Genomic DNA, 27,852 nt, shown 5'->3' with positions numbered 1-27,852 from the left:
TATTTTTTGTACAGGCAAGTCTGTTCCGATGGGCAGAACGTTGACACGTGTTTTAATCTGGTTTTTAAGCATATCGTTGGTTTTAATTAGTATTTCCTTGAACATCTTAAATTTCTGCTTTTGCTATTAATTTCGTTGTGTCGTCCTTTCGGGAAAGCGCTTTGAGGTTGTTGGTTTTTTAAACAACAACAAAGAAGTGGTGAATAGATTTTACAAAATAAAAATACATAAGTGAAAGATTAAGGTAAAGGTAAAGGGACCCCTGACCGTTAGGTCCAATCGTGGCTGACTCTGGGGTTGCGGCGCTCATCTCGCTTTATTGGCCGAGGGAGCCGGCATACAGCTTCTGGGTCATGTGGCCAGCATAACTAAGCCGCTTCTGGCGAACCAGAGCAGCGCACGGAAACGCCGTTTACCTTCCCGCCAGAGTGGTAGGTACCTATTTATCTACTTGCACTGGTGTGCTTTCAAACTGCTAGGTTGGCAGGAGCAGGGACCGAGCAACGGGAGCTCACCCCGTCGCGGGGATTGGAACCGCTGACCTTCTGATCGGCAAGCCCTAGGCTCTGTGGTTTAACCCACAGTGCCACCCGCGTCCCCATAAGTGAAAGGTTACTTGCTCCTTTTTCTGGCTTGCTTGCTTGGAGAGTGAAACAGCAGCAGCAGCAGGGCTCACGGATTGTGGAACGATGCCACCCCACATGCTGCCCCTGCTTTGGGGGAGAGAAGCAAGTTCTACACCCTTCCCTCCCTCGCCCTACAAGCAAACCTCTGCTCCGCTCAGTCTGCAGGGTGAGACTTTCTTCTCCATCTCTCTCCTGCTCACTTGCTCTCCGCTGGAAAGGAGGGCACCCTCTTTTTTCTGAGCCCCACACAGTACCAAGGAAAGCCTTCGCCCACGCCACCCCCCAAATGCAAACACAAGGGACGGGCACTCACTTCATCTTGTGGGCTTCGTCGCAGCTGGCCTGGACGTGCTGGAGGGCCTGCAGGATGGGGGTTTGGCTGAAAACTGCCGGGGAATCGGAAGGAAAGAGGAGCAGGAAGTCAATGAAATGGAATTTTAAGAAAACATGGCAGCTTCACATCCTTGGAACATGCACATCCGAGAGGACCGCAGAATGAACGGCATAGATGGGGGGCTTTTAACACCAAGTCACTTGCACGCGTAAGAGCCCAGGCAATCTGCCCTCTGCCAAGTGAGACTCCTGGTATGGAATTCTTGTCTACACTAATGGATGGGAAGTCTCTCCCAGCCCCAACTGGAAGTGCCATTGGGAATAGAAACTCTTTCTTCTTAGCTATTTTCCCTTCTTTTTTGATATAAATGTGATAAAGGTCCCCCCCCCCCAATTATTTCTTCTCTGTTCGTTCTCTTTTTTTATACTATTTTGTTTGGTAAGGATGACGAGTATTCTACATTTTTCTTTTTTCTTCTTTTTGGATTCACTGCTTTTTATAAATGTGTTTGGATTTTAGTGCTCCATGTGTTAAAAACCTTCAATAAACTTGAAAAGCATTTTTTTTTAAAAAAGGAATCAAACCTGGGACTTTCTGCCTGCATTCAGCTACAGTCCTGCACTTACAATTCAGACAGGAGTCTAGTCCTCATGATCTTAAATAAGAGTGCTGGTTTAAACAAGAAGCTGGCTTATACGGAGTCAGGCGTTTGGTCCACCTAGCTGAGCGCTGTCTACATCAGGCATAGGCAAACTCGGCCCTCCAGATGTTTTGGGACTACAACTCCCATCATCCCTAGCTAACAGGACCAGTGGTCAGGGATGATGGGAGTTGTAGTCCCAAAACATCTGGAGGGCCGAGTTTGCCTATGCCTGGTCTACATCGACTGGCATCAGCTCTCCGTGGGGGAGTCTTTAAAGATGCACTTACAGTTCTGTTTGGTGTTGGTGAGGTTCAGGCGCAGGTTGTCTAGGTGCTCCAGGATCTGTTCCAAGGTGAGCTGGGCGAGTTTGCTGCTGGAACTGCGCAAGCTGGAAGCAAAGAGCCAGAGAAAGAAAGGGGGGAAAGAGGGAGGACGCAGGCAGGGTCATTAGAAATGTCCTTCTAATGGAACACAAGGGCAAAAGACTCAGAACCCTGGGAGCGTCTGCTTGCTTTCCCCTCCTACAACTTACAACGAAAGCCCCAAGTATCTAGCCCTCATGAAGGCATGAGTTAAGAACATAAAGAGCACTTTGATGGCCCATCTAGTCCAGCCGCCTGTTCCCACAGCGGACACCCAGGGCTGCAATGGAAGCATGCGAGGGCAGCCTGAGAGCAGCACCACTAGCAGCAGTGCTCTCCTCACTTTCACTTCTTTTTTTTAAAGATATTTATTAAAGTTTTTTAAAATATAACAATGAAAATGAAAAATAAAAAGAAACAAAATACAAAATACAACATAAAAACAGTTAAAAAACAAATAATTCCCCATAACATATCTTCCTTACACTTATTTCCCCAGACCTCCTCATACCTCCCTTCTTTGTATTCCACTTCAATTTGTTAGTTCAGCAAATCCTTACCATTAAGCTTTTACCTATTTGTAAACCTTCCCCCCCCCCCCGTATCTCCTAAAGCCTCACTTTCAATTCTTAAAGGTAAAGGGACCCCTGACCATTAGGTCCAGTCGTGCCGTGGGGTTGCGGCACTCATCTCGCTTTACTGGCCGAGGGAGCTGGCGTACAGCTTCCGGGTCATGTGGCCAGCATGACTAAACAGCTTCTGGAGAGCCAGAGCAGGGCATGGAAACACTGTTTACCTTCCCGCCGGAGCGGTACCTATTTATCTACTTGCACTGGTGTGCTTTCGAACTGCTAGGTTGGCAGGAGCAGGGGATTCGAACCGACGACCTTCTGATCGGCAAGCCCTAGGCTCTGTGGTTTAACCCACAGCGCCACCTGCGTCCCTCCAATTCAATTCTTAGGAGCTAGGAAAAAAACTGGGCAGGAACAGTAGCCGCCGACCTCCAAGTATCTGCTTTCCAACTTGTCTGTGGTTTTCCCACTTGCTTATTTTGGCTTCTTATGTTTGGGGGAAGGGGCACTGTCCATTTTAAAAATAAGCTCTGGTCCAGTTGCTTAGCGTTGGTGTTCGGACGCTGGAGAAGGAACTCCACTAGATGTCGTCCTTACTCTGTGAATGTTAAGAAGGATCTCCTTGTTCTCTGAATGAATGGCTGCATGCCGTGTGTGTGTGTGTGTGTGCGCGCGCGCGCGTGTGTGTGTGTGTGTCCGTCCGTCCTGCTTTGGGAAATGTCTTGCCATGAACCCAGGAAGCTGCCTGGTACCACGCAAAGGCGATGCTCTAGCTCTGAGCTGCGGAGGAAAAAGTTTTCCTCCCTCCTAACACTAAGGTCCGTATAGTTAAAGCTATGGTTTTCCCAGTAGGGATGTATGGAAGTGAGAGCTGGACCATCAAGAAGGCTGATCGCCGAAGAATGGATGCTTTTGAATTATGGTGCTGGAGGAGACTCTTGAGAGTCCCATGGACTGCAAGAAGATCAAACTGATCCATTCTTAAGGAAATCAGCCCTGAGTGCTCACTGGAAGGACAGATCCTGAAGCTGAGGCTCCAATACTTTGGCCACCTCATGAGAAGAGAAGACTCCCTGGAAAAGACCCTGATGTTGGGAAAGATGGAGGGCACAAGGAGAAGGGGACGACAGAGGACGAGATGGTTGGACAGTGTTCTCGAAGCTACCAGCATGAGTTTGACCAAACTGCGGGAGGCAGTGGAAGACAGGAGTGCCTGGCATGCTCTGGTCCATGGGGTCACGAAGAGTCAGACACGACTAAACGACTAAACAACAATAACAACAACACTAGGGGAATCTGATGAAGCTGGACGTGGAAGGCTCAGGTGAAAAGACTTCTTCACGGGGCGTGCAAACTGCAGAACTCGCTCCTATGGGATAGGAGCAACCAGCTGGGATGGCTTTGAAAGAGGACTTGGTGGGGGCAGCGATCAAGGGCAGCTACTAGCTCAAGGCGGCACCTGCGGTTCTCCTCCCACTCCTCTTATCCTCACAACCCCATGCGGCAAAGCTAGGCTGAGAGGCAGCAACTGACCCCAGGGTCACAACACTGAAATTCATGGCTGAGTACAGATTCGAACCCGGGCCTCTCCCAGGTCCTAGTCTGGCACTCGAAGCACTGCACCACCGTAGGCAACCCTTGGCATCTGTGATAGGGACGCAACCTGTAGCCAGGCTCTGAGCAGGCAGAGCGAGATCAGAGTCCTCCTTTTTACGAGCAAAAAGGAGCCCTCCTTTTCCAGACATTGCATGGGAGGGCAGAGACGAGATCCAAAGTGTTGCTCCTATGAGGCAGAGGGAGATGGTGGAGGTGAGGGATAGCTCTAGGTTCCGGGGGTGGGGACACGACCCCCTCCCGCCCTTGATCCAAGCAGAGAGCAGCAGATCTGCCTTGCCCCCTCCACAAGGCAGGTGAAATTGACTCCAGGTAGCCCAGAGAGGCTGTAGCCCTCCTCTCTGCATCCTTCCAAACCTCCCCACCCTGCAAAAACTTCCACTTGGCTCTAATTGGGCTTGGGTTCCTGGCACAGGACCTGTCAGTCACCGCTGGGCTGCACCCCGCAGGGAAATCTCCCAGATAAATTGCCCTGGGTTTGCAATGCAGATGCGAAGGCGGCTCAAGGAAGTGGGTCCAATTAGGAGAAGCAAAGCGAGCAGCTCTCTGCTCTCTCGGGATAAGATGATGAAAAGAGAAACACGATAGGAGGTGTGATTTTTGTCCTCGGGGAAGGGGTGGCAACGGAGGAAGCTGGTGGCCGCCTTTAGGTGCCTCACCCACGGCCCATATGCTCCCTTTGCATGTGCAGATTGAGGTTTACAGCTTTCAGTATTTTTAAAAAAAGATAAACAGGGCACGCTTCTAGTCCTTATGACGGTGACAAGAGAGAGCATCACAAGATTAGGCCTGATATGCTTTTCTTGACCCACTCAACAACAAATGTTCACTGCGTGATTCTTGGTTCGGCTGCCCTCTCTCAGGCTAAATCAACTCACAGGCCCATTGTGAGAATAAAACAGGACAGTCCTTTGTTATTATCCTCGGAAAGAAGGGCAACACAAGAAACAGGCAAATATGTATTGCAACGAAACCTCTACCTGTGTGTTGTATGGAGGATAAAATTATATGTACAGTAGTAATAAATAATAATAATAATAATTTATTATTTATACCCCGCCCATCTGGCTGGGTTTCCCCAGCCACTCTGGGCGGCTTCCAAAAGAACATTAAAATACTATAATACATCAAACATTAAAAGCTTCCCTAAACAGGGCTGCCTTCAGATGTCTTCTAAAAGTCTGGTAGTTGTTGTTCTCTTTGACATCTGGTGGGAGGGCGTTCCACAGGGAGGGCGCCACTACCGAGAAGGCCCTCTGCCTGGTTCCCTGTAACTTGGCTTCTCGCAGTGAGGGAACCGCCAGAAGGCCCTCGGTGCTGGACCTCAGTACCTTGGGTTAAGTACTTAATTCGTTCCGGAGGTCTGTTCTTAACCTGAAACTGTTCTTAAGCTGAAGCACCACTTTAGCTAATGGGGCCTCCTGCTGCTGCCGCGCCGCCGGAGCCCGATTTCTGTTCTCATCCTGAAGCAAAGTTCTTAACCTGAAGTACTATTTCTGGGTTAGCGGAGTCTGTAACCTGAAGCATATGTAACCTGAGGTACCACTGTAGTTCCGACATGCAGCAAAATCTCTTTGGGTAGTGCAGGGGGGAGAGATGCTTTTTGAACATCCCTCCTGTTTTGTTTTAAACTCCTTGCATGCAGAAAGCTAGCACCTCAAGCATGTGTGCCTTTTCCCTGGCACGCTGTCTTTCTAGGTGCAGGTTGTCATTGAGCAGATGGCCTCTGCCTGCAGCTGAGGCCCGCAGCCAAATACCCCACACAGGCAGGCAGGCAGAGCAGGAACTTGAACAGAGGTTGCCCATGTTTGCTGGAACTAACACAAGAAGAGCCTTGCAGGATCAGGGCCAATGGCCCATCCAGTCCAGACTCCTGTTCTCACAGTGGGAAGCCCTCAAGCAGAACCCTTGAGTATTAGGGCAATTCTCCTCTCCTGTGGCTTCCAGCAGCTGGAATATCTGTCTCCGACTGCGGGACAAGAACATAGCCATTGTGGCTAGTAGCCACTGTTGGCCGCCTCCTCCTCCTCCAAGGTTTGGATGGCATGCCTACCTCTGGTATGGAAAAGCAAAAGTACATAAAGGATTCCACAACCGTTTAATAAGAAGGTCACTGTTCAAAGTATGGGAGAAATATAAAGATTTACTAGAACCAAAAACACCCAGGTGGCTATCACCTACTGAAGCACTATCGCTTAAAATATTGGGGGGCAAAGGAGAGTGGCCAATATATAGAGAGCTGCTGGCTGAACGAAAGGGAAAGTTAACTTTGAAAGAATATGATGAAGTAAAAGAACATCTTCAAAGCTGGCTACATCACAGACAATTAAAGGATATCTTTAAGGAGGATAATAAAAAAAGGCTTCTTATATTGGGTTTCCATATTCCAAAAGGAAGTGATAGAAGAAAATACAAAATTATTTTTAAAAGGCATATAACGTTCTTTTGGAGTGGGAAACCAAAGATGAAGAAGTAAAACCGGTAATGATTAAATGGGCACAAGATATAGGCCATAATATACAATTTCAGGATAGTCCAATCTGCTTTCAAAGCCATCTAGGCTGACGGCCTGCTATTGCTGATGTTTTTGGATGGTGCAATAAAGTTTACGACGAGGTTGCCGGCTGTCGCTGCCTCTTGTGGCAGCGAGTTCCACAGTTTAACGGCGCCAACGGGAGCTGCGGTTCGCAGCAACTCCTGGAGGGTCGAAGTGCCCCTCTCTCCTGAGCCAGGTGGAGGGAACAGCCTTGTTCTTGCTGTTGGAAAACCCTGGGCTGACCTACCGCAAAATCACCCGGAGATCGACCAGGAAGTAGATCCCAATCTACCTTCCGCTCCCCCCCCCCCGGGCTGAAGCGACCTCCTCCTCCCTTCCCGGCCCATGTTTACCTTTGGCGTTTTCGGGGAAGGCTGTTGTTCTTGATCAGGAGGGACTTGATGTGCTCAGCCAAGGGGTCGTCGTGCTTGATGCACCAGTGCCGGAGGATGCTGGTGGTGAACTGGTCGTCCGGGTGGCACGGCCGGCTGAGAACCATCTTCACCATGTCTTCGCTAGGCCTGCGGCAAAATGCATGGCTTATTGTTATTCCTGGTTTTTGTTTGTTTTTCCAAGGGGCAAGAAAACCAGGAGAACGGGAGAAGACCCATGGTCTTGATTTAATAAGAGAGCCTCTGGCTTGGCAGCGGAATGTGGCCCTCCAATCCTCTCTGCCTGGCCCCTGGGAGTTCTCCACAGGCCACGCCCCTCACCAGACTCCGCCCCCCTCAAACGCTTCTACGGTTCTTGGAACTCTGATCCATGTTTCTCGCTTGTCTGGATAGACCGACAGGGGCGTCTGCTTAGAAACCAGCCTACTGTACAAAGATAACGTTTATTTGAACTGATTTTATAATGAAATGCTTTTAGAATGTTGTATTATTTTACTGTTGTTAGCCGCTCTGAGCCCGGCTTCGGCTGGGGAGAGCGGGATATAAATAATTCATTTATTATTATTATTATTATTATTATTATTATTATTATTATTATTATTATTACAGTGGTACCTCGGGTTACATACGCTTCAAGTTACATACGCTTCAGGTTACAGACTCCGCTAACCCAGAAATAGTGCTTCAGGTTAAGAACAGTTCCAGGTTAAGAACAGACCTCTGGAACGAATTAAGTACTTAACCGGAGGTACCACTGTATTATTATTAGTTGTTCCGCCCACTTCTGCCTCTGGCCCCGCCCACCCGGCGGGCGGCCCCTGGGAAATTTGCCCATAAGGCAATGTGGCCCTCAGGGTGGAAAACATAGAGGCAGCAGCCTTAGCTGAATTAAGACCTGGATCCTGGCCAGCCAAGAGATATTCTGGCTGTCATAGTTAAGCCAGCCCAGCGCAAATCCCTTAAAAATATCCCACGGAGCCAAAGCCTGCCTCAAAGGAAGACCAGATTTTCCCAGCATGCCCCTGCTGTTGAACACGCAGCTGGGGAGCTGCCTGGGCAGCAGGAGGCGCTGGGTTCGTTCAGCGTGGCAGGTCAGAGAAAGGGAGAGGAGAGACAGCCTGCTCCCTTCCAGGCCCCTTATGAATAGAAATTAAAGCGCTCTCTGCGGGGCCATTGGCAAAGGTCACGCTGGGACATCGCAGCCTCCCTGAGGGTCCAAGTCGGGGAGCAGGAAGCACAGAACAGTAGCCGGTTTCGGGAGAGAAGTCGCAGAGGGAGAAGCTGGGAAAGCGAGGCGCTGTCGGATGCCTGGCCTCTGCCTGAAGAAGGGATTGCAACTAAAAAAACTCTACTGGATCAGACAGGAAAAAAAGCAAAACAAACCATCCTGTTTCCAACAACCGTACGCTGGGGGGCTCCAAGAAACCCAGAATGGACAGAGTTTATAGTACAGTGGTACCTCGGGTTAAGAACTTAATTCGTTCCGGGGGTCCGTTCTTAACCTGAAACTGTTCTTAACCTGAAGCACCACTTTAGCTCATGGGGCCTCCCACTGCTGCCGCACTATTTCTGTTCTCATCCTGAAGCAAAATTCTTAACCCGAGGTACTATTTCTGGGCTAGCGGAGTCTGTAACCTGAAGCGTATGTAACCTGAGGTACCACTGTATTGTATCGCATGGCGCACATGCTCTCTCTCTGAAATTAATGGAGCTTGATTCATATCAGTGAGTCTACTCCGAGTAGGACTACCACTGGCTACAACCCATAACTCCCCATCGTGACCTTTTGTCCTGCCACCTCCAATTCAGTTATGCGCAGACCCAGTGCTAAATTAAGTAGCAACCGAGTTCCTTGCTCATCTTGGGGGTCTTCAGAACTCTTTCTGGCCAGCCTGGCGCCCCTCAGGGAGATGCAATCTGGCCCCTTTGCTGCCACAAAAATCTATCATTGGATGAGCGGGGAAAAAGCAATAACCTCCCCACCCCCAGCTTGTTTGCAGGGATCGGCTGAAGAGAGGGGCTGAGTGCCGGCACGTGAGCCAGCCGCATCCACCGTGACCCGGTGAAATAAGAAGGCTTTTAAATCTCGGCGTTTTTGCAACAGAAGGAAACTACAGTTCTCCGAAATCCGCACTGGAACCTGTATATGGAGATGCGGGAGACCCAACAAAGCCCCCGGCTGCAATTATCAATGCCAGCCATCGGAAAGGGCATGGACACTCTTGACCGCTGTTTGCTGCTGCCTCCAGGCGGGTGTGCTGGGCCAGGGCAGACGATGTCTCGCCTTGCTCTAAGCAGCTGCGCAGGAAATTGGGAGCCAGCTCAGGTCAATCCAGCGACGAGATAACACACCTTCCCCAGTGCTTGGACCGCCAATTAACATTTTGGAATTGCAAGTCGGGGGCGGGGAGGGAGCGCACTCTGCCTTTCGGCTTCTCATAGCTCCCCAGCCACCGTGGCCACACGAACCCTGTCCATAACTCATTGCAATGCCGTCCACAGCCCTAAAGGGCGATTACACGGAGCGGGGAGGCGAGAGGAGGCAGGCGAGCGATTTGCTCTGTGTGTTTCTGAAATATAGCTTTAATTTCCCACCCTCAGCTGCCATGTGTCAAAAGTTTGGGCTTATTAAAAGCTGGAAGGCTCAGAGAGTTCTTCCCATCATGGGTAGAAGTTGCATCAGGAGACGGGGGGAATGTAGGAAGTTGCCTCATACCAAGTCGGGTGAAAACGATCCTGGAAATTGCAAAGCAGAACCTTAGGAGGGCCAGGTGGAGAGGAGTAGAGGTCCGTGTGTGGCCCTTGGTTCCCTGCCCCTGCTTAGGAACACACCCAGGAGAAGCAAAGGTAAAGGTAAAGGGACCCCTGACCATTAGGTCCAGTCGTGGCCGACTCTGGGGTTGTGGTGCTCATCTCGCTTTACTGGCCAAGGGAGCCGGCGTACAGCTTCCGGGTCATGTGGCCAGCATGACTAAGCCGCTTCAGGCAAACCAGAGCAGCGCACGGAAATGCCGTTTTCCTTCCCGCCGGAGCGGTACCTATTTATCTACTTGTACTTTGACGTGCTTTCAAACTGCTAGGTGGGCAGGAGCTGGGACTGAACAATGGGAGCTCACCCCGTCGCGGGGATTTGAACCACCGACCTTCTGATTGGCAAGTCCTAGGCTCTGTGGTTTAACCCACAGCATCACCCGCGTCCCATAGGAGAAACATGGGAAGTGTTAAAAGCCCCGACTGATGCCTTCCTCCTGCCTGATTTCTTTCTCTCTCCATCCCTTGCCTCACCACCCCTGTATTTTGGCAGGCGCCAACCATCTCCCCGAGAGACCCTTTTCTTCCCACGCAGCCCTGAAGCCAGGCCCCTCCGCTCGAAGCGCACTTGAGGCAACTGTGACATATGGCGTTTTGGATACTTACTTCTCCCGTCTCAGCTGCAGCAATAAGCAGGAAAGCGCCTCAGGGTGTTCTGAAATGCAGAGAGAGGTTTGTTAAGCAGCTGCTAACCAACTCCGATGCAGAGCTCTGAGCTCCTAGGCAGCATATATCTCTATATTTGCCACTGCATCCGCAGAGCTGTGGCCTTCAGCCTGGGCAAGTGTATGTTAGTGTCAGCACACAGATTTGGATTCTTGTAATTTATTATTACATTCATATGGGCGGCCTAGGACCCATGTACCTAAGGGACCGCCTCTCCTGGTATGCCCCGCGGAGGACCTTAAGGTCCACAAATGACAACACTTTGGAGGTCCCAGGTCGCAAGGTGGTTAGATTGATCTCAACTAGGGCCAGGGCCTTTTCAGTACTGGCCCCAACTTGGTGGAACGCTCTGTCCCATGAGACCAGGGCCCTGCGGGACTTGACATCTTTCCGCAGGGCCTGCAAGACGGAGATGTTCCGCCTGGCCTTTGGTTTGGACTCAGTCTGACCCTTACGTTTCCCTCCCCTTATGGTTCTGATCTATGGGCTACTTTAAAAATGAGGCTGCATTTTAAATTGCATTTTATTTTATTTTATTGTTTTTTAAAAAATGATATTTATTGAAATTTTGCAGACAATAAAAGATTACAAAATTAAAAATAAGAAATAAAAAGGAATAACAATAATAAAAGAAAAAGAGATACAAAAATACAAAGACAAAATACATAAAAAGTGAAAAAACATTCATTAATTTTACAGTATTTCTGCAAGTAGTCTTTAAATTTCTTCCAGTCTTCTTCCACCACCATTTTAACCTGTATTTTAAATTGTTCCCCCCCCCCATTATGTTTTTACTGTAATTTTACTGGTGTTAGCCGCCCTGAGCCTGGCTCTGGCTGGGGAGGGTGAGGTATAAATAAAATTATTATTATTATTATTATTATTATTATTATTATTATTATTATTATTAATAATATCCCACCCTTTTCTCCAAAGAGTGCAAGGTGGCGAACACACTTCTCCCCCCCCTCCATTTATATCCTCGCAACGACCTTATGAAGTACCGTATTTTTCGCCCTATAGGACACACTTTTTCCCCTCCAAAAATGAAGGGGAAATGTGTGTGCATCCTATGGGGCGAATGCAGGCTTTCGCTGAAGCCTGGAGAGGGAGAGGGGTCGGTGCGCACCAACCCCTCTCGCTCTCCAGGCTTCAGGAAGCTATCCGCAAGCCTGGGGAGCCCAGTGGGAATTCCCGCCGGGCTCCCTAGGCTTGCGGATAGCAGCCTGTTTTGGGGGCTAGGGGGGGGGGGAATAAAAAAAAGTCTTTATTCCCCCCCCCCCAAACTAGGTGTGCCCTATGGGCCGGTGTGCCCTATAGGGCGAAAAATACGGTAGGTTAGGCTATGAGAGAGAGTGTGACTGGCCCAAGGTGAGTTTTATGGCTGAGTGGGGATTCGAACCCCAGTCCCCGGGGTCCTAACCAGGGAGAGGACAGATAGTTTAATTAGACAGATAGGTAGACATGGACCCTGCAATGTCTCTGTTTCTGGAAATTAAGCTAGGGAGAGATGCATTTCTAGGTGGTGAGACTCAAGACGATCTGAAAAGGAACACCACATTATATGGAAACCTGTGGTTCTTAATTCATGGCATGAGGAAAGAAACACACACAGTGTGTCCTCGGGGAAAACCTGAACAGCTTCTTCCTTCAAGTATTCTGGAGCTGAGCCCTGTCACTGAAAACCACTACGCAACACTGGCTCTCAGTATGAAAACATAATAAATAGAATAGCGGCAAACGCACAAACTGGTTGGTGCCATTGGGCAGTGTTTTCCAATGTGTGACTACATCCTTCTTGTCAACCATTGTCAGCGAAAAAGGACTTGGTCACATGAAAGGAAGTCTAGAGTGACGGATCCCACCAGGTCCCAGGAATCCTCCCATGGGTGCGAGTTTTTTGGGGGTGTTCTGCCAGTATGTTTGGGCACCAGGTAAGAGTCAGGGTGGATGGAGTCCTGGGTAAGAGGCCAGGAGACTGGGGAGGTGCGTCCGAAGGAGTAGATCTTCATTCGTAATTTGTATTAATTGTTTTATTGGGTGTTTTGTGCCGTTCCTGCTTTGGTTTGTCACATGCCGCTTAGAGAGATATTCCTATACTAAGCGGTACAGAAATGGTCTACGTAAGCAAAGCCCTAAATGGCCCGGGACCCAAGTACCTATAGGTGCGCCTTCCTCAATGAGGACTAGAATCTTCCCCCAATATCAACCATCTCAGACCCTGTAATTGGTGAGAGAGCAACTTGGTGGGCATTGACCTGTGACAGGGCCTTCTTGGCAGCGGCTCCCACAATTGCAAAATGGCCTGCCCGGTGAGTTCTGTCCACCTCCCTCACTACTGGCTTTCAGGAGGACTTTAAAGGTGGTGAAGAATTCCTATTTTGCCCGGTTGTGCATTCCTCCTAACCCTGAAATGGCCAGTGGCAAGGATGCTCATGCTACACTCACCTTTATACTTGAGATGCTGGAGGATGGGGATGATGGTCTCCAGGGGGATGTTGTGGGCCAGAAACAGCTGCCACGTGCAGTATTGCTCAAAGGTCTCCCACTCCAAGCTCTGAACTGGAAAAAGTGGGCAAGGGGGAAAGAGGGAAGGCAGGAAAGAGCCTGGCTGTCAAAAACGTGGCACGGCAACTCAGTTCACAGTGTCTTGCATTGTTTCATGCATTATTGTAACCACTCTGATTTTTTTCTTTTCTTTACCAATAGCAGCATATGAATATTTTTAGGAACAAACATCATCATCATCATCATCATTATTATTATTATTATTATTATTATTACTACTACTACTACAGTCATACCTCGGGTTAAATATGCTTCAGGTTGAGCGTTTTCAGGTTGCGCTCCACGGCGACCCAGAAGTAACAGAACGCATTACTTCCGAGTTTCGCCGCTCGTGCATGCGTAGATTGCTCAAAATGATATCACGTGCATGAACGAAAGCGGCGAAACGCGACCCGCGCAGACACGTGTTCTGTTCTACTCAGGATGTGAACGGGGCTCCGGAATGGATCCTGTTCGCATCCAGAGGTACTACTGTGTTTAATGCAGAGCTCCCAAACCTCTGCAGGGCCACCGTCTACTTGGTTCCATAAACTCACCCCCAGTGCCCCCTACCCTATAAAAAGGATTCTCTGGGTTTGCACGTCCCACTAAGGAAGATGGTAATGCAATTAAATTCAAAACAGAGGCAATTAATTGCGCGTTCATTCAAAATCCAATTCATACGATTTAGTTTAATTCAACAAACCAGATGAGCTTGATTCGGTGATATGATACCAGCTTTTCAAAGCCTGATTAAGTCACTGGCACTTCTTGTGCCCCATGTCACCCCCCTTGCCACTTTGTGCCCCCCAGGTAATCCCACTGCCCACCCTGAGAGGCTCAGAGATGGTAACTGGACCCCAATGTCCTCCAGAGAGCTTCACGGATGAGGGAGGATTTGAACCCAGGTCTTCCGGGTCCTAGCCCAGCACTCTAACCACTACTATAGAATGAGCGGGAGGGTCTATCTAAACGCACTCCTTATCCCATCCCCACCCTTTTAACCAAGACTTCGTTTTTTGGCACTGAGCCCCCGCCAAGCCCAACTCACTCAGAATGTTGAGGACGGAGTCCTTCCGAAACATCACCAAGTTCCCCATCATAACGTGGCAGACCAATTCCTGGAGCTGGGGAGAAGAGAGAGCGGGAGTCAGACTCACAGATTTAGGAACAAGGCCACCAGGTGCAGGTTGCAGCCGAAGAGAAATGCAGGAACGTGAAATATGCATTAGGAAGATAGGGAGAAACTAAAAGCTGCCCTATACAGTAAGTGAAACATGCATCTAAAAGTGGATCCTTAATTCGAGGGGGCCCACACCACCTGGCCTGAGCCGAGGACCCTTCAGTGTGGATGTACCATATTTTTCGCTCCATAAGACGCACCTGACCATTAGACACACCTAGTTTAAGAGGGGGAAAGGGGGAAAGCCCCGTTTTGGGGGGGATCAGCTCACAGTTGTGCAGCTTTTTTTGCAAAGGGGAAAAGCCCCGTTTTTTTGAGGATCAGCTCAAAGTTGTTGTACGGTGCGAATGCAGCCTAAGTCTTCTTCCTCGGCAGGGAGAAAATGCTACAGTATGAATACACCAAATGTCCACAAAGTCTTCTGACACCCTTAATTTCCACACACACACCCTCACCCACCCCCACCTTTCCCCACAGCGCACATTTCCCCACTGGCCCCACAACGCAGCCAAGGAACCAATGAAGCAGGATGGGGGGAAATGAGAGAAAGGGACGAATGATGGAAACTGAGGCAGGGCTGGGAAAGGCACCAAGGTGGACGGGGGTTAGGCTGGGAACATCCGGAATGGGGCAGGAGCCCAGGAAAGGGTCAGATCAGGCCTCCCACCCACCCTTTCCCACATGCGATACCATCTCGCTGTCTGCCCTGGCCAGGAAAACCTGCCCAAGAGACCCAGCCGTCCCAAAGCTGGCATGGGAAAGAGAGCGCTTGATGAACGAAGCAGATAAGGATATATTAGGGGAGACAAAGGTTTATTTTGGGGGTGGGGGAAACAGCCTGTAGGCCCAGCCAGGCTCAGAGGCAACATGCATGAGGCAAAAGTACTGCCTGCCAAGACTCACACACACACACACACACACACACACACACACACACACACACGAAACCTCTCCCACTTTGGCTATTTTTGGGTCACTCCAAACGGGCACCATGGCAACCTGTTAGCATTGGCACCGCACGCCAGCCCTGCTCTCTCAAGGGGCTCTTTAGCCCACAGCACTGCTCTGGTGCTGTTACAATTTCTGGAAAAGAAAACGGGGGAAGAGGCCTGCAAGGTGGATGTCCTGCCCTCTGGCCTGAAGATCAGGGCTGGGGGAAGAAGAGTCGGCCGCAAGGTCTCCATGGCAAAAAGAAGGGTGCCCAGGGCATGTGCAGAGGCCCACGCTTTTTTCTTTGTTTCTGAAAAGGCTGTGCCCTGGGGGTCAGGAGAAAGGGCTCCCGTGTAGCCCCGGACTGACCCAGAGCTGAACCAGAGTCGCCATCAGGAGAAGATCTCTCCCTATAGCTCTCTCTGCGGCTGTGTTCGCGCCATGCCTTTAAAGCAACCACACACACCCCAGCAAAGAACCATGGGAATTGTAGTCTATCTCTTACATACAACTGCCGGCACCCCTTAAAGGTAAAAGGTAAAGGGACCCCCTGACCATTAGGTCCAGTTGTGGCCGACTCTGGGGTTGCGGCGCTCATCTCGCTTTATTGGCCAAGGGAGCTGGCGTACAGCTTCCGGGTCATGTGGCCAGCATGACTAAGCCGCTTCTGGTGAACCAGAGCAGCGCACAGAAACACCGTTTACCTTCCCGCCAGAGTGTTACCTATTTATCTACTTGAACTTGATGTGCTTTCGAACTGCTAGGTTGGCAGGAGCAGGGACCGAGCAACGGGAGCTCACCCCGTCGTGGGGATTCAAACCGCCGACCTTCTGATCGGCAAGTCCTAGGCTCTGTGGTTTAACCCACTGCGCCACCCGCGTCCCTGCCACCTGTGTCCCTTGTTAAAGGGTGCTGGCACCCTTTAGCAAACTACAATTAGGAGGATTCCTTGTTGGGGTGTGCGTGGGTGCTTTTTATGGTGCGAACGCAGCCAGGGGCTAAGAAGCAACATAGTGGTTAGCGTGTCAGACTGCGATCCGGGCGCCCAGGGTTCGAATCCCCACTCAGCCATGAAAGATGCCGGGGAATCTGGGGCCAGTCGGTCTCTCGGCCTAACCTAACAAACAGGGTTGTTTGTGCGGATAACATTGGGGAGGGAGAACCCTGAGCTTCTTAAATGAAAGGTGGAATATAACTGCAATAAACAGAATGGTTAAAAACCCTGCCCATCCACACAGTGGGCGTGCAACATCTGACTGTGGTCCGGGAGGCTGGCCGGGGCTGGGAGAGGGAGAGAGGAGGGAAATCTAGTCTGATCTACTCCCAAAAAGACAGGACAATCCCAGTCATCAGTCTCTCCACCCCCAGAGGCAGGCACGCTGGTGCGCTCCAGACACTGTTTGACTGCAATGCCCAATAACCAGCATGGCTGATGGTGGCTGATGGGAGTTGCAGCTCAGAAACATCTAGCAGCGGTTCTCAAGCTGTGGATCCCCAGATGTTGTTGGACTACAACTCCCATCATCCCTGACCACTGGAATGATGGGAGTTGTGGTCCAACAACGTCTGGGGACCCACAGCTTGAGAAACACTGATCTAGAGGGCTCCACAGGCTAATAGACACATGTCCCAACCAATCAGGGATCACATATTAAATGCGCTTAGAGGTGTAACCAGAGAAAGGGAATGTGTGGCCTTTCAGATATTATTGGATTCCAGCTATCATCAGCCCCAGACGACAGGGCCTATGGTCAGGATGATGGGAGGTACAGTCCAACCAAATACATAAGGCCACATGTCCTCCATCCTTGCTTTGGAAGAGAGGATGGGGCTGACCACTAATCGCACCTCTCTGTTTGGAGGATCTCCTCCCAGTTCAGCCTCTGAAGCAATGCAGTGTGCCTGGCTGCATTGACACAATACCTGGAGGCAGCTCTCGAAGGAGCAAAGGACAGCAAACACACAAGCTCCCCCAGCTCTGACCGATCGTTCCACAAGGAGAGGCCTTACCTGAGCTGAGTCAATGACGGCCACAATCATGTTCAGCAGCTCCCCGCTCCGCAGGGTCTCGTCTGGAAACTTGAGACAGAGGGAGAGGCAATCAAGGGAGAGCAACGACAGACCTAATGCTGCTTTTCAGTCTAAGGAGACAGCGAAGGACTACTTTCTGAAGCTCGGTTTATGCAAGCAACAAAATTCAGGCAGGGGTATTGTTTTCGTGAATGTTAAAAAACGTACAAACACTTCCTCGCAGTCGTGGAGGATACAAAGCCCTCTGCGGCCTAGGACCCACGTACATAACGGGGCTGCCTCTCCTGGTATGTCCCACGGAGGACCTTAAGGTCCACAAATGACAACACTTTGGAGGTCCCTAGTCGCAAGGTGGTTAGATTGGTCTCAACTAGGGCCAGAGCCTTTTCAGTACTGGCCCCGACTTGGTGGAACGCTCTGTCCCAAGAGACTAGGGCCCTGCGGGACTTGACATCATTCCGCAGGGCCTGCAAGACAGAGATGTTCTGCCTGGCCTTTGGTTTGGACTCAGTCTGACCCTTATGTTTCCCTCCCCTTATGGTTTTGATCTATGGGCTGCTATTAAAATGAGGCTGCATTTTAAATTGTATTTTAACCCATATTTTAAATTGGGTTTTTTTTCCCCTTCCCCTCCACCTATTATGTTTTTATTGTAATTTTACTGGTGTTATCTGCCCTGAACCCAGCTCTGGCCGGGGAGGGCGGGGTATAAATATTTTTTTTTTACTTATTATTATTATTATTAATGGAAGAATAAATAAAAGGTCCTGAACCAGCAAAAGCAGCTTCTCGATATTTAAAAATGGTTAAAACTGGCCACAGCAGCCAGCCCAATCTTGGACTACACAGAGGCCTGTGGTCCTGTCCACTATTTGCAGCAGGGGGCGCTACAGGCTGGGTGTAGCTGGCTTGACCTTGTATTGCAATAGGGGAGAGCAAGAGACAGAACAAATGAGAACCGTGCAGGGCAAAGCCCAAGGCAATTTGTTGGCAAAGCTGTTTCACTTTGTAAAACAGGTGCCAGAGACGGGGATGGGGGGGGGGGCAGGGGACTCCTGACACTTGCAACTCCATTCGAAACAGGAAGCGAAACGACAGCAACGCAAAGACAAAAATACGGTTTTAGCTGTGGCGGCAACTCTCCCAGCTTTGCAGAGAGGTCGTCGTTCTCTCCCTCTATCTTGAGCGGCAGAACTATGTCGTCTTCCCATTGTTTTAAGGGGGTTCGTGGGGTTTTGGGGTAGTATTTTGTAATATTGCGGATACCATCCCTTTGCCGTGTCCCTTTGTTGCTAGGAGGAGGTTTCCGAAGGTTGCCAGGGGCCTAGTTGCTGCTGATTTTACTACTGGGTTGTTTAAGAGGGCATGTAGTTGGTGATGTGTTAACCAGGGCATTTAGGTGTCCTCTAGTTTGTCTCGTATTTCTTGTGTTGACAAGGGTTTGTTATTTTTATAGAAGTCTGTTAGGCGATACAGTGGTACCTCACAAGACGAATGCCTCGCAAGACAAAAAACGCGCGAGACGAAAGAGTTTTCTGTTTTTCGAGTCGTTCCGCAAGACGAATTTCCCTATGGGCTTGCTTCGCAAGACGAAACGTCTTGCGAGTTCTTGCGAGTTTGTTTCCTTTTTCTTAAAGCCGCTAAGCCGTTAATAGCCGCTAAGCCGTTAATAGCCGCTAAGCCGCTAATAGCTGTGCTTCGCAAGACGAAAAAACCGCAAGACGAAGAGACTCGCGGAACGGATTAATTTCGTCTTGCAAGGCACCACTGTAAAGGCCTTTGGTTTGCCATGTTTTTATCTGGAGGTTTTGTGTTGCGTAATCCCTGCGGGGAAGTCTCTCAGGTTAAGTGGAGGAAATGGACGGGACAATTTTGCGGAGGCTATCGAGGGCTGCCCTCCACAATGGCTAGGCTCTGCCTCCGTGGATGGATGAGAGTCATTCATTCATTCTATGATGCCACGGAGCCACAGCCCTAAAAGAAACCCAAACCCTCAGCTCCTAGTCTTCATGGTTCTGAACTAAAGAGGATCATAGGGAGAAACCTTAGACCACTGGGTCCATCAAGTTCAGTGTTGTCTCTGCTCTCCAGGACTTTCAAGCAGGGGATATTCCCAGCCCTACCTGACGATGCCAGGGAGAGAACCTGGGACTTTCTGTGTCCAAAGCAAATGCTCTCCCACGGAGCTATAGGTCCTTCCCCCGAGGACCAAAGAGAGCAGAGCGCTAGACAGGCAATGGGAAAGAAAAAGGCACCGAGGTTCTCGCGCCGAAAAGGGGTAAAGCCGTTGGCTGCAGAGGATAATGCGGTCTGGTTGTTCTGGGGGAAAGGCCTCTGGCAAACGAGGGCTTCGCCCCGCCCCGCTGGCCTGTCGGCTGCTGAGCGATGGAAGCAATAAAACGTTTCATTAAACCTAACGGCCTGGAGAACAGGCAGCGTAAAACCTCCCCGGAGCCCGGCCGCGTCCAGAGATGGCTCGGGGACTGCAAGGCATATGCGATCGCTCAAGGAGCCCGTGAGAAAAACACACCGGAGGAAGCAGTGTAGGAGGGTGGAAGGGAAGCAAAGGTCCTGGTAGAGGAAAGGGGAGAGGGCGGGGCCTTAAAGGGACCTGCCTCGAAAGAAGAGGCAAGCACGGAAAATGCTAGGGGTCGCTGTTAGCTGGGGAGGCCTCCGGTGCTGTCGGACTCCAACTCCCATCAGTCCCAGAAACTGGTGCTGCCAATGGTCAGGGATGATGGAGTTGGGAATCCACAGGTTCTCCACCCTCTCCTAGACACCTCTACCAGCCAATCAGGGATCCCATATTATTATTATTATTATTATTATTATTATTATTATTATTATTATTATTATTATTATTATTACCCCACCCATCTGGCTGGGCTTCCCCAACCACACTGGATGGCTTCCAACAAAATATTAAAATACTGTAATACATCAAACATTAAAAGCTTCCCTAAACAGGGCTGCCTTCAGATGTCCTCCAAAAGTCTGGTAGTTGTTGTTCTCTTTGACATCTGGTGGGAGGGTGTTCCACAGGTGCCACTACCGAGAAGGCCCTCTGCCTGGTTCCCTGTAACTTGGCTTCTCGCAGTGAGGGAACTGCCAGAAGGCCTTCGGCGCTGGATCTCAGTGTCTGGGTAGAACGATGGGGGTGGTTCACTCCTTCAGAGATACTGGACCGAGGCACTTACAGTGCAAAGCAGTGATGAGGAGACCATGGCCCTCTCTAGCTGTTACTGAGACTCCAATTCCTATCAGCCCCAACCAGCATGGTCATGGATGATGGGAGTCCAGAAACATCTGGAGGGCCACAGGTTCATCACCATCCTTTCCTAGACCCCTGTCCAAGCCAATCAGGGATCACATATTAAATGCACTTACAGAGGCACAAAGCAGGGATGGGGAGATCGTGGCCCCCTCTAGCTAGTGTTGAAACACCATCTCCCATCAGCCCCAACCAGCATGGTCAGGGATGATGGGAGATGGAGTCCAGTAACAGCTGGAGGGCCGCAGGTTCTCCTTGCTCCTGGGGCAGAATGTTACCAAACTGGCCGCATCCATCTGTGATAGGAAGCTTGCTTTTCCCCCTGCTGCACAACCAGAGTGAGATGACGGGGTAGCAGAGCCGAGTCCAGTCTGAGTTTCAAAAAGGGGTGCAGCGATAGGGCAGCCTTTGCCACCTCTCCCTCTGGGTCTCACCTCAGTGTATATGGAAGGAGTGAGGAAGCAGAGGAGCCGGACGTCGTCCTCCTGGCAAGCCTTCATGTCCATCATCAGGCAGGTGTGCAGGTCGCCCAGCTGCGTGGCCTGGGCAAAGGACTCGTAGAGGTTCATCTTCCCGGCCGCTGCTTTGCTGAAATGTTTTTTAAAAGAGAAAGATGGAGGGGGAAGAGACAAGTGAGCAAGCAAAGGAGCAGAACCCGTTCCTCTGTGCAGAAGGAGCACGTGCCTGAGACACGAGAGTTCTAGATGGTTTTCTCGGGGCTGTGATCTGCCCTTCTCCTGTTGTGCAAAATCTGTCCTTTGCTCGCGTCCTGATGGCCCCAAAGCCTTGATCCTGAGCTGCATGGAGCCCTGCCTGCCGAACTTCTGGTCCTCTCTGAACTCTCCACCCCAACCTTGTCTTCTCCCTTGCTCCCAAAGTGGCAGAACGACGCCGTCTAGGTATCATTCAGGGATACCACATGCCGCAGGTGGGGGGGACATCCTTTGGCTTTTTGTACATTGCTGGAATACCGTATTTTTCGCTCTGTAAGACGCACTTTTTCCCTCCTAAAAAGTAAGGGGAAATGTGTGTGCGTCTTATGGAGCGAATGCAGGCTGCGCAGCTATCCCAGAAGCCAGAACAGCAAGAGGGATCGCTGTTCTAGCTTCTGGCTTAGCCGCACTCTGCCTCTTCCCCCACCTCCTGCAAAAGCCAGCAAGAGCCGTGCTCCATTTAAAGAGCCACACAGAGCGTGTGTGCGGCTCTTGGGGGCTTTTTCCCGAGGAGGGAGAAAGGCAACCTGTCAGTGACGGGCTGCCCTTCTCCCTCCTCGGGGAAAAGCCTGCAAGCGCCGCACACACGCTCCACGCAGCTCATTAAAGGGAGCGCTGAGCAGAGCCTGGAATGCATACATGCTCTCCTCAGCGCTCCCTTTAAAGAATATTTCTTTTCTTGCATTCCCCCTCTAAAAACTAGGTGCATCTTATGGGGCGAAAAATACAGTACATCACAACCATCATTCCTGGGCCACCAGCTGCTGGGGGTTCAGCAACATCTAGAGGGTTGGAAGTTCACCCCATGTTTGCTGTATGGGCTTTGCCTGGGGATTGCGATATAACGGGCCAAAGGAAAACGTCTCGTCCACACCATGCATTAAAGCACACACCTCCCCCCTGCAAGGACTCTTGGGAACTGTAGTTCGCGAACGCTGAGAACTGCTGCTCAATGAGTGGCAAACTACGGTTCCCAGGATTTTTTTGGAGGGGTGTGGGAAGCCACACCCTCAAAATGCATGGTGTGTGGATGTGATGGCTGACAGTGGAAAGCGGTGAGATGTGAGGTTTCCTCCCCACTGCCTGTCCCAGCCACGATCTCACTAGATGAGGTTGAATGTGGCCCTCCAGGCCACTCTGTCTGGCCCTCGGAACTCTCCCCAAGCCATGGCCCTGTCTCTGTTTGGCGCCAGTCTCTTGCTATCCTAGACGGATGACAGGGAGGGGTGTGCATATGTGGAAACGGGTGTGCTGTGCATTTACATACAAGGTCCCCCATCCCTGACTTAGGTAGTTTCCCAAGGCTTCCCTCTTAAAAAAAAAAATTCCAGGCTCGCTGATTGTTTGTGCTCTTACCTGGCTTTTAGGTAGTAGAGAAGGTGGTAACCGATCTTGGGCTGCTTCTGGTAGAGCTCTGACAACAGATCCAGGAGCACGGAGAAGCTGCTGTTATCCTCCTGCATCTGGCAGAGGTTCCTGGAAGGGGGCAGGAAGGGAGGCTGATGCTGTACTGGGTTAGGTTCAAAGACAACCCCACAACCACAGTGTGTATGGGTGTGTTGTGCTTTTACAGTCCAGGCAGAGATTCCGAAGGGATATGCCATTTTGTGCCTTAAGCACTGGGGACGTCTATCCAGCAGGTTTCACACCCAGACCCTTGCACTCTTGCACCCAGGGCCTTTACAACAGAAAACAGCTACGGTGTGCTACAGCCATGCTCCATCGGGGGGCTACTCTCTCCATCAGGCTGCAGAAATGGGAGAGAAGGGAAGCAGGGCTGCTCCATCAGCTCTGCTGTCTGGGCTTTCTCTCCCATAGCTGTCGCTTGCCAGCAGCTAGTAGGAAGAACAGCAAGCCATGGTACTCTTGAAGAACAGCTGGCCATGGTATTCTTGAAGAACAGCTAGCCATGGTACTCTTGAAGAACAGCTAGCCATGGTATTCTTGAAGAACAGCTAGCCACGGTACTCTTGAAGAACAGCTAGCCATGGTATTCTTGAAGAACAGCTAGCCATGGTATTCTTGAAGAACAGCTAGCCACGGTACTCTTGAAGAACAGCTAGCCATGGTATTCTTGAAGAACAGCTAGCCACGGTACTCTTGAAGAACAGCTAGCCACGGTATTCTTGAAGAACAGCTAGCCATGGTATTCTTGAAGAACAGCTAGCCATGGTATTCTTGAAGAACAGCTAGCCATGGTATTCTTGAAGAACAGCTAGCCATGGTATTCTTGAAGAACAGCTAGCCATGGTATTCTTGAAGAACAGCAAGCCACGGTACTCTTGAAGAACAGCTAGCCATGGTACTCTTGAAGAACAGCTAGCCATGGTACTCTTGAAGAACAGCAAGCCATGGTACGCTTGCATTTTTGAGATCATGGCCACAAGAAATTGGAGAAAACTCTGGTTTGTTTTTATTATTATTTAAAAAAATGAAGTACTGGGGGGGTGTTCAAGTCTCCCCTGGAACCTGGACTCCCCCAATCTTGGAAGTCCACCTGTACCCAGTCAAGGAGACACCTGAAGAGCCCCCTGCTGGTCGGACCAAATGTCAACACCTAATCCACCCGCAGCAACCAACCAGATGAAGAGGCCGTGAAGAAGCAGCCCTTTTCTGCTGCCTGCCCTTCGGCAACTGAAATCGAGGGACATGAGAACTAAAGAAGAGCCTGGCTGCAGGATCAGGCCAAAGGCCTGTCTAGTCCCCCATCTTGGGCTCGGCGGCTTCAAAATCAGAATGGAGAGGACAGAATGCATGAGACTCACCTAAATATTAGGTAAAGTGGCTTCCCCACGGATTCCTCTAGAGACCTGCAGGGAAATAGAGAGGGAGCGTGTGTCAGGAGAAATAGCCACACCAGGTCAACCACAGCCAGTGTGGTGTAGTGGTTAGAGCGTCAGACTAGGACCTGGGGGAGACCAGGGTTCAAATCCCCACTCCATAAGAAGAGTTATGGAATATTACTTCAATACAGTGGTGCCCCGCAAGACGAATGCCTCGCAAGACGAAAAACTCGCTAGACGCAAGGGTTTTTCGTTTTTTGAGGTGCTTCGCAAGACGAATTTCCCTATGGCCTTGCTTCGCAAGAAGAAACGTCTTGCGAGTTCTTGCGAGTTTGTTTCTTTTCTTAAAGCCGCTAAGCCGTTAATAGCCGCTAAGCTGCTAATAGCCGCTAAGCCGCTAATAGCCGTGCTTCGCAAGACGGAAAAACCGCAAGACGAAGAGACTCGCGGAACGGATTAATTTCGTCTTGCGAGGCACCACTGTATATGATTAGAGCAGCGAGATTGTTACATACATAAAAATGGAAAGATACAGCCCTACCGACTATGGAGGAATGATAAAATTATTGGACTTTGCTGACTGAGATGGCAAATTTAACATGTTTAATCAGAGAAAAATAATTACGGACATTTATTAAGGATTGGAAACGTATTATGGACGTTTTGTGTGAAAGAGAAAATGAACTTGTAATAACTGGATTTGAAGAGTGAAAAAATATTGGTTTGTAGAAAACAAAACAGTTGGATGCCAAGTTGAGTGAATACTTTGAACAGGTTATTATATTTAGCTGACAGGGAATCAGAAGCCTTGTCACCTTTTTCCTCCCTCCCCTTTCCCACCCCTTTATATTTCATTTTCATTTTCTTTCTTCTGTTTCTCTTCTTCCTTCTTCCTTCTCTCTGGTCCTGTTTCTTTTTAATAAGATTTTTAAAATATTTCTTTTATTCTGGTATTGGGTATAAACTTTTGCATATCTTTTTGATGAGTATCAATAAAAATAAAATGTTAATAATAATAATAATAATAATAATAATAATAATAATAATAATGGCCTCAGAACAGCCGAGCTGCTGGAGTCAATGGCCAGCCAGGTACCTCTACGATGTCCATAGGCAAAATGTGAAGGCCAGAACCCTCCCTCACTGTTACTCATGAGAAATCTAGAAAATCTCACCTAGCCCTGAATCCTGTTCTCACAGTGGCCAACTAGATACCCCACAATGAGACGTCCCCAGGTGCCATTTGGTCCATGCCTGGGCTGGGTCCTTCAGGAATTCCTTTGCATTCTTGCAGAACAGAAGAACCAGCTAGAACAACCGAAGGTCAGACCTCACCTGGAGTACTGTGTCCAGTTCTGGGCACCACAGTTCAAGAAGGACACTGACAAACTGGAACGTGTCCAGAGGAGGGCAACCAAAATGGTCAAAGGCCTGGAAACGATGCCTTATGAGGAACGGCTAAGGGAGCTGGGCATGTTTAGCCTGGAGAAGAGGAGGTTAAGGGGTGATATGATAGCCATGTTCAAATATATAAAAGGATGTCACATAGAGGAGGGAGAAAGGTTGTTTTCTGCTGCTCCAGAGAAGCGGACACGGAGCAATGGATCCAAACTACAAGAAAGAAGATTCCACCTAAACATTAGGAAGAACTTCCTGACAGTAAGAGCTGTTTGACAGTGGAATTTGCTGCCAAGGAGTGTGGTGGCGTCTCCTTCTTTGGAGGTCTTTAAGCAGAGGCTTGACAACCATATGTCAGGAGTGCTCTGATGGTGTTTCCTGCTTGGCAGGGGGTTGGACTCGATGGCCCTTGTGGTCTCTTCCAACTCTTCTATGATTCTATGATTCTAGAACAGAAAACTGCCCCCCCTTTCCCCAAACCGCTTACTCTTCTGTGATTTCTTCCGGCAGGACCTCTCCGCGGAAGTGAACTTTGAAGAGCTCCTGCAAGCAGGAAGCGAGGACCGACAGCTGCTCCTGGTCAAAATCCTCCTGTGCGGAAGAGGAAAACAGAACGATGCGACGTTTGGCAACAGGCCGGGGCACTGCCAACGTCCCCACCGTGACGCCTGTCCAGACTGGGTGGGGGATGGTGGCGGCGGCGGCGGCAGCAGTCAGGTGTCAATAAAGCCGAGCCCAATATTGGGGTGAGGAGCCGTTTCGCTGCCGGCGCTCAGGGTGGATGGGGTGCCATCAGAAAATGTTGCAGGCACGCTTTAGAATAGCAACCAGTCCCCATCTGCTAATTTAGAGACTGAATACACCCATTCCCCCTGCAAAGGATCCTGGAACTCGCCCCTCTCACAGCTCCCATTCCTACCTACCACCCTTAAACTACAGTATCCCAGGAGGGGAGGAGGCATAAATGGGCTTTAAATGCATGGTGTGTACACCAGGTCAGGCCAGACATTTGAAGAGCCATACCACTCTCGACAGCTGGAATCCTTCCCCGCCAAAAAATCACAGGGTCTGTTGTTTGTTAAGAGTTGTTAGGAGACCCCTATCCGCCGCACAGAGCCGCAATTCCCAGCATGACTTAACAGTTAATCCCTCTTCCCAGGGAACTCTGGGAATTGTAGTTCTGGGAGAGGAATGGGGTGGTCTCCTGGCAACTTTCAGCACCCTTAATGAACTACAGCTCCCAGGATTCTTTGCAGGGGAAGACGTGCCTGTTTAAAGTGGTATCATAGCGCTTTAAATGTGCCGTGCGAACCCTATGTGGGTCCCTCCAGGAGCAACCCCCCCACCCCCACCCAATATTCGCCCTGCCTCCTTGTGCCACTTTCCAAGAGGAGGGGAGCTGTTACCTCCAGGACTTGGTCCACGATTTCCTGCATGACCTCACACTGAGCTTCTGTGTCGCTGCAGAAGAAGAAGAGGAAATCCAAGTTAAAGGAGAGAGGGCGAGAGACAGCAAGGGAGGGAGGGAGGGGGAAACACTGGGGCTCTGTACGCCAAGCGAGCTCGGAGCACACTGAGAGCATCTTCAGTCGGCGTAAGCAACACCCAGCAAAACAGACGCAGAAAGCTGCCCAGCTTTTAACATCTTCCACCAAAATAAGATCTAATAACCTGGGCACGAGAAAAGCTTGGTTGCTGGATCAGGCCCCAGGCCCCTTCTAGTCCAGTATCCTGTTCTCGCAGAGGCCAGACGGGAAGCAGGAGCTGGGAGTGCAACAGGAGTTCTCTCCCCGCTTGTGGTTCTCAGGAGCTGATAGGGAAAGGAGGGGAAAGGCAGCTGCGTCGGCTAGAAGCCATTTGCAGCCTCCGTGAGTTTTCCTAATCCTCCTTTAAAAGCCATCCAAGTTGTTATTGGCTCCGCTTTGGAGGCCCATCATCGATGAGAGACATGGTCGTGAGCAAGTGGAGGTCTCGAGCCAGCAGCCTTGGCCCCACTTGCTGGCAGCCCAGCTCCCACACTTTGGCAGACGCCTCCCCGCATTTTGGACCCGAAACGCTAGGTGTGGGACGTGGGCAGGAAGGGGATTGGATTGAGAAGTAAACCTCTGCTTAGGTTTCGCCTGTCCTGCACATCCTTCTCTGTCGCAGTTGCAGGTGCCAGAGGCAGCGATGCCTCCGAATATAGGCTGCTCCCCGTTTATGTGCGCCACTTCTGCACTGCCGGGAACCCGGAAGCAGATCCTGGAAATGCGGGGCACCCTGGAGAGTCCTCCTGGCTCGCAAGCAGACCCTCACCAGAGCCCAGAGAGGACGTCCTGTTTGGGATTTTGGGAGGGTCGCCTCCCAAGCTGGAGGCACAGCAGGGATTTGCTGAGGCCTGCCAACTAACAGCCGATGTGCTCCTTCTTACATCAGCCAGAGAGCATGGTGTGTGGAGAGT

General features: G+C 50.3%; 1 protein-coding gene across 3 annotated transcripts in view; it reads right to left on the bottom strand.

The window, feature by feature from the left end:
• Positions 1 to 27,852, bottom strand: part of INTS3 (integrator complex subunit 3) — a 93,922-nt gene that overhangs the window by 4,772 nt on the left and 61,298 nt on the right. For all 3 annotated transcript variants that reach the window (XM_081173506.1, XM_081173505.1, XM_081173507.1), the window contains 12 exons: positions 26,819 to 26,873; positions 25,900 to 26,003; positions 23,997 to 24,041; positions 22,588 to 22,707; positions 20,953 to 21,106; positions 17,227 to 17,295; positions 14,155 to 14,230; positions 13,005 to 13,118; positions 10,497 to 10,545; positions 7,041 to 7,208; positions 1,891 to 1,991; positions 940 to 1,012 (listed from right to left, as the gene is read on the bottom strand). In XM_081173506.1, coding sequence (XP_081029632.1) covers positions 940 to 1,012; positions 1,891 to 1,991; positions 7,041 to 7,208; positions 10,497 to 10,545; positions 13,005 to 13,118; positions 14,155 to 14,230; positions 17,227 to 17,295; positions 20,953 to 21,106; positions 22,588 to 22,707; positions 23,997 to 24,041; positions 25,900 to 26,003; positions 26,819 to 26,873 — 1,128 coding nt within the window. The remainder of the gene's footprint in view (positions 1 to 939; positions 1,013 to 1,890; positions 1,992 to 7,040; positions 7,209 to 10,496; positions 10,546 to 13,004; positions 13,119 to 14,154; positions 14,231 to 17,226; positions 17,296 to 20,952; positions 21,107 to 22,587; positions 22,708 to 23,996; positions 24,042 to 25,899; positions 26,004 to 26,818; positions 26,874 to 27,852) is intronic.

Source organism: Podarcis bocagei, assembly GCF_964188305.1.
Source record: "Podarcis bocagei genome assembly, chromosome: 16".
NCBI lineage: Eukaryota > Metazoa > Chordata > Lepidosauria > Squamata > Lacertidae > Podarcis > Podarcis bocagei.
This window is presented reverse-complemented; position numbering and strand designations above follow the sequence as displayed.